Here is a 10470-nt window from a genome sequence, read left to right as displayed (position 1 = left end):
TGCAAAGTGCTTAAAATTCAAACCAATGTTCTTTAGACTTGAAATTTATTTCAGGTGGACTGAAAGTGCAGAATATGAGTTGCTGAGGGAACTTCTGCAGGATTCATTTCCTCATTTCTCTCTTAATGTCCATTGATGTGGATATTTCTCTGTGGTTTATAGATATCACAAATATAAATATGTTAAGGTAATTCACGCATATGCTGTACAAGAGTATTCATGTGCTTGTTTACTTAATTTCAAATCAAATTCTGATGCTTTTAATTTGTATTGACCCCGTGGCTTTTCATTTCCTGCCGCTCTCCGTCACTTCCAACCAAGCTTCTCTGTTGCTAAGGAGCTCACTCGCTCCCTGGATACAGATGGAGAGTGAGTTCATTCTCCGCTGAGTTCACTTACATGCTGCAAGTGAGTTTGTAACTTATTTAAAAAAAAAAAAAAGGTTTTATAAAGACATGGCGAATGCCCACCAGAAAAACGTTCTGGTTACCTCGTGTTTGAAAACGCCGGTAGACCCTCACACCAAAGCGCCGTTAGCTTCATACGAGCGGGAGAGAGTCCTGCCGTACACGGTTACGGGCGACATCGACAACAGGAACTACGAGAAAGAGGTAATGTCAGCTTTACTGAGTTTTAATGCTCGTGTACATAATTCGAATATCAATTAGAATACCAGCATTTTATTTAAAAATGCCTTAATAATCAGCCCGGAAGTCTAACCACGAGCCTGGTAATTACAGGTAGCAGGCAGTGCATCAGCCAGGAGTACTGTGCCACACAGAAAGTGAATTACCTTCATGCTGGAGGACAAAATGCAGACTAAGTCACTGTAATTAAGCTATAATTAAAAAAAGGCAATGAATGTAATTTATTTATCTGACAAACTTGACACATCGCTTATTCATTAAGGATCCTTTACACTTACCGATACCAGGATCTTCAGCATATTATAATTTGAGACCTTGTATTTTAAATATTCAGTTTGTCTTCATAAGTTTAAAGTACTTTAAAGCTCACCGTTACCTGTCTGCATTGAGTAGAATTGTGACACTGCTTTTGGATTTAAGGGTTTTTCCTCCCATGTAATCCAGACTTTACTTTGTCAAGCATGCCACACACAGTTTCTGATCTGGTCCTGGACAGGCTGTTGACAGTTTCAGGTCAGTCTGTGTCGAAGGGATTTGAGCTGTTTAATTTGTTTAGCACACTATTTTTGGACTTCCATCTTGACTAGATTACCAGATGTCACATTGAGTGTATAATCCCGAGCTCATTTATCGACTGCTGTTCTTCCGTGAAGGATAGCAGTTGTTTCAGTGTAGCTCTTGATAAATAGCTAATAATCAGATCAGAAGCAGTGGAGGCAGACACCTGATGTAGGTTGTGTTGTCGTCTCTTTGTGCTCCAGCATATGGCTAACGTCACTGCTGAGACAGCATAATAGACTTAGTCCTGGAGGAGTGCTGACAGAGAGATGGTTAAGCCAGTATCTTTGAAGATGTAAGAGCATAAAACATATCAGTCTGACAGCTTCATAACAAGTATATTTGTTCCATGCCATAATTAATATAGTGAGTCCAAACATATATTGTTTTAAAAAGTTGTCTAAAGGGGACCTATTCTGTTCATTTCCAGCTCCATATTTTCATTCTTGGGCATGAGCAGCTTTGCATGAGTCACAGCTCAGATATTACCTGTTTAGCATATACAGGGCCTTGGTGCAGCCCCTCAATTCATCCTCTGTCAGAAAGAAGCCGTTTTAGCTCCTCTCGATCCTAGGCCACCCATTTCAACAAACTTTGTCATGATTGGCTGCCGTTTGCAAACAGAAGATATGCATAGCAGCTGTGTTGTTAAGGCTATCCCCTCTCACTGACATACAGAGCTTTTACAGCAGTTTGAAGTCTGTGCTTTTGGCTCACATGATTACTTATACATATACTTACCTCATTATTTGAAACTTGGTCACATTTAATATGAGCATCCACCACTGGAACAGTGGATATAGGTCACTTTTCATATTTAGATATAAACTGTCTGCTGATGGGGGAGTGGTGGCCTAGAGGAGAAGAAGAGGGTTTATCACTGAGAGGACACAGGTTTGAATCCTTGGACTGGCATTACTGTGGGCCCCTGAGCAAGGCCCTTAACCCCCCCCAGGTGCTTTCTAGCTGCCCCCTGCACCACATGCTGTGCTCTGTGTGCTACATACTGCATGTGTGATGGTTTAAATACAGAGACTGAATTTCACTGCATGTATGTGACAAATAAACTACTTTTTGTTCAGTTGGAGTATGAGGTTGTTGTGTCTATTTCAGATGGAGTATGAGGACTCAGGCTCTGATTTCTGTGAGGAGGACTACATTGGGAACGGAGGCCTGTGGATGATGAACAACTATGGGGCACCGGGAGACCGCCTCGACCTCAGTCAGATCTTCTTCTCCAACGAGGAGTACTACAGCAAGCTGGAGGAACTGAAGAAGGCACACCTGCACACCATGGCTGAGCTGGAGCGCATGTATCGCCAAAAGCTGCAGCTCAAGTCCATGGAGCCTTTAGATATGACAGTTCTGGATGGAGGGCACAGGTGGGTGGATTTTGTTCAATATTCTGTAAACAACTGACCATTTGTTCTCATGTATTGTCTCTATTATTATTATATTATTTTTTTAACATAAAGAATTTTAGGAACAGCACTAAAAATACAAACACAATAAAGCAATAGTGAAGTGATACAAATGGGAATCTGCACCCATGCTCCTCTTCTCAGTAGAGAAAAGGATTATGGGAATTTTTCAAAGCTCTCTGACTTTTTTTTAATCCAAGACAATGAATCGAATAATTGTGAATATTGAATATGATTTTTTTTTTCTTTAGGCTTCTGTGGGCTCATCCCAGCTCTCCAGCTTCACGCCGTCGTTTGAGGAAGTCTCACTCTGCTGTTGAACTCAGATGGGTCTCTGGGCATTCAGACTCTTCAGATGAAGATGAAGCTGTCAGCAATGATGTGGAGAAAGGCCTGCTGTTTTCCCCCAAAGAGCACATCAAGAATATGTGGAAGGACTTTAAGTTGTCCCCTTATCATCACCACCTGTCCTCCTCACTGCGCAGCCTGACCAGTGACCAGAATAAACCACAAAAAAGAAAAGGACAGAAGACACAGAGGAATAAAGATGAAGAGGAGCACTGGAAACATAGAGTGACCGTCCCAAAACCATTCCAGATGACACTGCGTGAGGCTGAGAGGCGAAAGCGAGGAATAAAGACGCGCTCGGAGATCGAACTGGAGAACGCAGAGCTGCGACGGCAGCTGGAAGAACTGACAGAGTGCCAGAAGAAGTTCCGTGCCAGCCCCGTACCTGCGCACGTTCACCTCCCACTTTACGATGAGCTACAGGAGCACAATGAGGAGCGACGGCGAGCCATGCGAGAGCGAGAAGACCGGCATCTCCGGATGATCCAGAAGCCGTTCAGCTTCCTAGAGAGGGAGCGGCTAAAGAAGGAGCAGAAACAGCTACATCACCTCCAACCATCTGATCAGGAGAAAGTGAAACCCTTCAAGGCCAAGCCTGTGCCAAAGTCTGTCTACGCAGCAGCATCAGGGGAGCTGATGAAAGAGGAGCAGCTGTATCGGTCTATTAAGATACAGATGAGGGCTCAGGAGATGCTGCACAGTGCTTCCATGCCTCCAAGCATGCTCACACGACGACTCAGTGAACGTAAGAAGGCCAAAGACGGCAAAGCTGCAGTCGGGGGGGATGACAGCTTCTCACACAGGCCGCAGATTAACAAAGAGGTACCAGATTTCAACGCCAGTTACAGGCGCTTCCAGAAGCATCTGGAGAAACGAAAGGAAGTGAAGCCTACAACTACGTGTGAACCGTTTGAGCTGAGGACATCACAGATCTCCTCGCACCGGGAACGGATCCTTGCCGACATGAAGAAGGAGCAGAACAGCCCTCGAGCACTGCGCTGGCCATACATTAGCCCCGGGCCAGCTCGGACGCCAAACTCAAGCCTCTGTTCGTCCCTCTCAGGTAGCCTGGAGGTCCTCCCTGCCAAAGTCACAGACGCCACAAAAAAGCGCCACGAGGCTGTGAGGTACCATCTTAGGACGCCAAAACCTTCCATCATTTTATTAGAGACAGTGAAATGTCCCATGTAGACATAGAGTTGTAGACATTTTTTATTTCTATTGTGGAACACCTTCTCCCAACTTCCCCAGCAGTCCTTATAACCCCAAACATACTTCAAGACAGTTTTATAGGCTGTTGTTGCACCCATAAGGTTGACTATCTGCTGCCTCCCTACCCGAGTCCCTGCACCTACAAGCTTTCCTCCATCTTTTCAATTCAGTGTAGTTTTATTTATATAGTGCCAAATCACAACAGACGCCTCAAGGCGCTGTGACCAAATTATCTCCTTGGGTAGAAAGGTGTTGGAGCAGAGGAAGAAGGCTGAGGAGGAGGAGGAGCAGTGGAGGGAAAGGCAGAAGAAAAGGGAGAAGAGGCTTCAGGGGATGGTTCTGAAACGTGCCCAGGCCCACGACCCCCACCAAGCTCTTTCACAGACTCATCCAAGCAAGCTCCAAGAGTTCAGGTATGCTGCAAACAGGACGCCTGTGACTGTAACCATTTCTGAGCATGCTGTTGCAAGCAATATAGGCCTATTTTGTTGGCTTGCAAGGTCCCATGGTCATGCAGTAGACTTAAATGTGAGTTTTATATTTGTATTTAATTGAGAAAATACACTACTCTTATTTTATAAAATCTTTTTCTGATGGGGGCCTATACTCTGTGCACGATTGTGCAAGTCTGGAGGCTGAAGATTTCCCGTGTGCTTTAATGAAACAGATGATCCACTGCACTGTTCTCTTCACAGGAAACAAGACCTGCAGCGGAGGAAGGAATACAAGCAGGAGATCAAAGAAATGCAGGAGAGAGTGAAAGGAAGGCCACTGCTGTTGGAGCAAGTTGCACAGGCGAGTGTGTAAGCACCACATGGGCACATCGTGTCACCTCCATGACAAACTTGCTGTCGTTCATCTTTTACCACACAATTACTCTTCTTCATGACCATATATACTCATCTAAAGATTAAAAAAATGTGATAGAATATTTAAATGAAGGGAATATCTTTTTAAAATAGCTGTAAATTTAATGAAACAGCACATAGAAAGAAGCCAAGCAGCTGTCATCTTGGAAAAGAGCAGAATGTAATGCATTGGTTTATTCATCCATAAGTGCCATTCATAAGTATGTGAACCCTGGAGGGTCATTCCATCTCAAATCAGCATATTTTTAGAACATTTTCTCTTCGACCATCTCCGATTTGCATCAAACTTTTATGGTCCAAAGTTTGATCATGTATAAGGATTGCCGTGAAGTTTTAGCTTCATATATCAAATACTTTTTGATATATGAAATCTGAGGCAACATGAACATCTCAAAAACTATTAAAGATAAAAGCCTGAAATTTTCACATCAGGATCTGTAACTTGGGACAGATACATTAAAAAATGTCTGTATATTGAATTGAGCAAATATCATAAATTGTACCACAAATGCAAAAATATCAGTAGTCTAATCCAAATAGAACACAATTCTGGAGTTTCCAGACGGTACTTTTCATTATTTTGTTGAACGTTCATATTTTTCATTCTCTCTACTTACCTACGTAGTGTGCTGGAGCGGTCTTATAATTCAAGTTACGTTTACAATATATTACGAGGTATTAAAAAATATATGTGTGTGTGTGTTTATATTACAACCCTTGCAGCATTCATTCAGACAGTCAGCATACTGATTGCCTGATCCCTGCTTGGCTCTAGCAGTAGTGGCACTAGGATTAGGATTGGGTTAGGTGTTAGGATTAGGGGTTTAGGGGTTAGCATCTTGCATCAGACTACCAATCACACCATGTGGACACAGCAGCTTGGCCTTGCAAGACCACTCACATAAAATTATCTTTTTCATTACTCTTACTTGTTTTGCTATATGTATTTTTATCTGCAAAACATTTTACATTGGTACGTGTTGAGTCTTTAATGCCTCTTAGTATCTTTAAATTTAAATTTAAAACTTTAATTATCAGGCTCGTCAAAGTCATTGGGTCTCAAAAATGAAAAATATGCACATGTTTAACAAATTTATTTTCTAAGTTATAATTAGCGTATAATCTGGCAAGAATTTTGTTCTTTTCAGATTAAACTATCTACTGATATTTTTATTTATGTGGTACAACTTGTCATATTTGCTCAATCCAGCAGGAAATTTGAATAAAAATATTCATTTTTTTCATATTTAAAAGTATTGTACATACATATTTATTCAACTATATATTATTCAGAAATTGGTAGTAACAAAGACCAGTGAGTGGGTGAGTGTGTCCAAACTTTTGACTGGTACTGTATATCTTGAAAACTACAGTGCTCAAAAAAAAGGAACACTTTGAAAACACATGCTGGATATCTACACTAATATGGACTGGGTAATGAGTTAGGAACAAAAGAAAGCCAGATCTGGACCAGGGCATCACTGAGCTCCTGGACAGTTCAAGTCAATTCAATTTTATTTATATGGCACCAAATCACAACAAGCAGTCGCCTCAAGCAGTTTTATATTGTAAGGTGAAGAGCATACAGTAATACAGAGAAACCCAACAAGCAAAACTCTGAGCAAACACTTGGGGACAGTAGGAAAAACACCCTTTTAACAGGAAGAACCCTCCAGCAGAACCAGGCTCTGTTGGGACCAGTTGGGGGTGAGGGGAGAGAGACAGGACAAAAGACTCACTGTGGAAGAGAGACAGAGATTAATAATAATTAATGATTAAATGCAGAGTGGGGTATAAACAGAGTGAAAAGAGGTGAATGAAAAAGTGCTTCATGGGAGACCCCCCCCAGCAGCCTAGGTCTATTGTAGCATAACTAAGGGAGGGTTCGGGGTCACCTGATCTGAGTGAAGTGCTCTAGTGGGGTGATATGGGACTATAAGGTCTTTGAGATAAGATGGGGCCTGATTATTCAGGACCTTGTATGTGAGGAGAAGAATTTTAAATTCTATTCTAGATTTAACAGGGAGCCAATGAAGAGAAGCCAGTACGGGAGAAATCTGCTCTCTCCTTCTAGTCCCTGTCAGTACTCTAGCTGCAGCATTTTGGATCAGCTGAAGGCTTTTCATGGAGCTTTTAGGACAGCCGGATAATAATGAATTACAATAGTCCAGCCTAGAGGTAATAAATGCATGAATTAGCTTGTCAGCAAAACTCTGAGAAAGAATGTTTCTAATTTTAGAAATATTGCGCAAATGCAAATAAGCAGTCCTACATATTTGTTTAATATGCGCATTGAAGGACAAATCCTATCAGATTCCTCAGTGTTACTGGAGGCCAAGGTAATGCCATCCAGAGCAAGTATCTGGTTAGGCACCATGTTTCTAAGATTTGTGCCTCTTCTGTAGAGGTCTGTGCGTCCTCCCTCACTGACTCACCACCAAACTGGTCATGCTGAACGATGTTACAGGCAGCATAACGTTTTACACGGCTTCTCCAAACGGTATTCCCCGATGGCTGCGGCCTCTTTCAGCAGGATAATGTGCCCTGCCACAGAGCAAAAATAGTTCAGGAATGGTTTGAAAAGTAAAACAACAAGTTTGAGGTGTTGATTTGGCCTCCAGGTTACCCAGATCTCAATCCAATCGAGCATCTGGGGGATGTGCTGGACAAACATGTTCGATCCATGGAGGCCCCACCTCACAGCTTACAGGACTTAAAGGATCTGTTGCTAACATCTTGGTGCAGATACCACAGCACACCTTCAGGGTCTAATGGAGTCCATGCCTCAATGGATCAGGGCTGGATTGGCAGCAAAAGGGGGACCAACACAACATTATGCTATGCTTGATCGGGAGTATTTAATATATAAAGTTAAAATTTCACAGCAATATGAACATATTAAATATCTTCAAACTTTGGACTATACAGTTTTTAGACAAGTTGAAGATGGTCGAGCAGAAAATATTCTAAGAAGTATTGTACACACTTTATTTTACAGTATTTTAAAATTCAACTATATACAATTCAGAAATAGTCACTAGTTGTCTTTTGCAATGTGAATGTTTTATTAGTGTGTGCTCAAATATGGGACTTTACAGGTTAGTTTTTTGTTTTGTTTGTTTTATTTTTCATATTTTAACTGGCCAGTATGCAGACATTTTTAACGTATCTGTCTCAAATTACAGATCCTAGTTCATTTCGATGTTAACAAAGACAATTTCAGGCTTTTATCTTTAATAGTTTTTGAGATATTCAAACATTACCTCATATTTCAATGTGCCAAAAAAAAAATGCCCTGAAAGTGAATCAAGTCCATTTTTCAAAAAAAATATACAGTACCAGTCTGGTACTCTTTGTATATTGTGAAAAGCATTTCGTATATGAAACTAAAATTTCACCGCACTCATTATATGTGTTCAAATTTTGTTCCATAAAATTTTTATGCAAATCTGAGCTGGTTGAGAAGACGGCCCTCGTTAATTTGAGATGGACTGACTCTGGAGTTAAACTGATGAGCAAAGCAAGTTTCTTACGTTTTTCTCATGGTTGAGTTTTGATCAGATTCAAGAACATCAATTTCATTCAAATTCTTTTGGGAGGAATTGTATATGAGATGGAAGGTGGTAAGGATGGAGGAAAGAATGGGCTAAAGAGAGCCAAGTGAAGAAAGGAAGGATGGACAAACAGTAAGAAGGACGGATGAAAAAATGAATAAAGGGATGTAGTAAATAGGGAAAGGAAAACTGGAAAGAAGGAACTAATGGAAGAAGAGAAAGAAAATAAGGAAAAGTGAAATGGATGAAAGAGAAGAAAAGAAGATAGGATAAAAGAAAGGAATTAAGGTAGGAAAGAGAGAAGCAGATGCTAGGGATAGGGTGAGAAGGAGGCGAGTGATCCACTGTGGTGATCCCTAAACAGACCAGCTGAAAGGAAAAGGAGCTGGCAGCCACAAAGGGAAAAATCTGTCACAGATAATGGTTGATTTCTCTGTAGCTGAATGCGTTTTAGCTGTAAGGTAAATTTGCTTTTAAATAAGAGCTGCTGCTAGCTGATACGAGCCTGCTGAAGGAAAGTTGACGGATTAAAACATCCGACCACTGTGTATCAAAGAGATGAAATTACTGCGTGCTTTAAGCAGAGTCTTCTTTCTTTGCATTACAGCTTTGATTACTCTTAATTGTCTGAATTTGTGCCTATAATAACAGAGGAATGCCAAACAGGCTGCAGAGAAGCACTACACCAACACCCTGCACGGATGTGACGTGACGGAGGAGTTTATCTGCAGCAAAGCAGGCAAATCAGGAACTTTACGCAAAGCGTCTCCATCCAGTGACAGCAAGGAGGGGTAAACACTGGCAAACAACCCATATATACTTAGTACTTTATACTTTTAGCCTAATTGGGAAAATAGTTCTATTAATCAGAGGTTGGTGCTCTGTTTGTTGTGTTCTTTTAATAATTAGTGACCTTGAGGAAGCAGACCTGGGTTACATACCTGTTCGCTACAGGAAGGTCTTCCTGGACGATGATGCGGATGATCCGTCTGAGACAGAAGGAGGGAGAGCAGAAGAGGAGAGTGACGAGCTCTCATCAAACCACCAAAGCAGTCACCACACAGATGAGGATTGCTTTAGGGATGATTGCCACTACTCTGATGAAAGTTACCACTACTCAGATGATCATGAGAATTACTCAGAAGACAGCGAAGATGCTGCTGACACCAAGACTCTGAGAGAGAAACCTGAACAAATCGAGTGAGAAGTTAAAGGTTCTTATTGTTGGACTTTTAAGGGATGGAACAGACTGGCTGTTGTTCACCAACTCACTGTTTTCTACAGTATATACACATTTTGTAGTCAGCAGTAAACTGTGAATCTGGATACTTCTTAAGTGCCATTTTGCATCATGACAGTGACAGTTTTGCTTTGTTGCACAGATGTGAATGATTGCATTATGGGATTTCATTACAACACACTTAAGATCAAGATTTTACTTTGCTTTGCTGTGGAAGCATAACAGAAACACCGATTTCATGCTTGACAGAGTAACTTCAGACACAGCCATAGGTCATATAAGGAAAAGCTTGTGTCTCAGTGTTCTTTTCCAGCACTCTATTACATCATGATGGGACTGTGTCCTGAATTAGTACTAACTTCACATTTATTGGTGTGATATGCTGTTTTGGTTGTTAACATTTTGCCACTTTTATATGTAATGGCTAATTTGAAGTAAGTCAAACTATGGCTGAAAATAAACTTAATTAAAAAAAAGAGCAAAATGTTGTTTGAATGTTTGTAGTATATTCAAATAGTTATATTATTTTTACATGGTAAATGGACTAGTTCTTATATAGCACTTTTCTACTGTAGCTGAGCACTCAAAGCACTTTATACAACACATTTGCATTTACCCATT

The 10470-nt window shown here is 41.0% G+C and overlaps 1 protein-coding gene across 1 annotated transcript; it reads left to right on the top strand.

Moving 5' to 3' along the window:
- Positions 1-352: 352 nt before the first annotated feature.
- On the top strand, positions 353-10328 carry fam161a (FAM161 centrosomal protein A). The gene is made up of 7 exons (XM_030720160.1): positions 353-611; positions 2319-2587; positions 2878-4101; positions 4432-4599; positions 4882-4981; positions 9261-9400; positions 9519-10328. Exons 1-7 carry the CDS (start codon positions 456-458, stop codon positions 9811-9813), a joined length of 2352 nt encoding a protein of 783 aa, XP_030576020.1. The 5' UTR covers positions 353-455; the 3' UTR covers positions 9814-10328.
- The last annotated feature ends 142 nt before the right edge of the window (positions 10329-10470 follow it).

The sequence above is a fragment of the Archocentrus centrarchus genome, chromosome 1 (genome assembly GCF_007364275.1).
Source record: "Archocentrus centrarchus isolate MPI-CPG fArcCen1 chromosome 1, fArcCen1, whole genome shotgun sequence".
Classification (NCBI taxonomy): Eukaryota; Metazoa; Chordata; class Actinopteri; order Cichliformes; family Cichlidae; genus Archocentrus; species Archocentrus centrarchus.
This window is presented reverse-complemented; position numbering and strand designations above follow the sequence as displayed.

Excerpts from the sequence above, each read along its gene's own strand:
- fam161a (XM_030720160.1), top strand. The coding sequence starts at position 456 with ATGGCGAATGCCCACCAGAAAAACGTTCTGGTTACCTCGTGTTTGAAA. Across the intron at positions 4,102-4,431 it reads AAGCGCCACGAGGCTGTGAG|AAAGGTGTTGGAGCAGAGGA; the intron begins GTACCATCTTAG and ends CTCCTTGGGTAG. Across the intron at positions 4,600-4,881 it reads AGCAAGCTCCAAGAGTTCAG|GAAACAAGACCTGCAGCGGA; the intron begins GTATGCTGCAAA and ends TTCTCTTCACAG.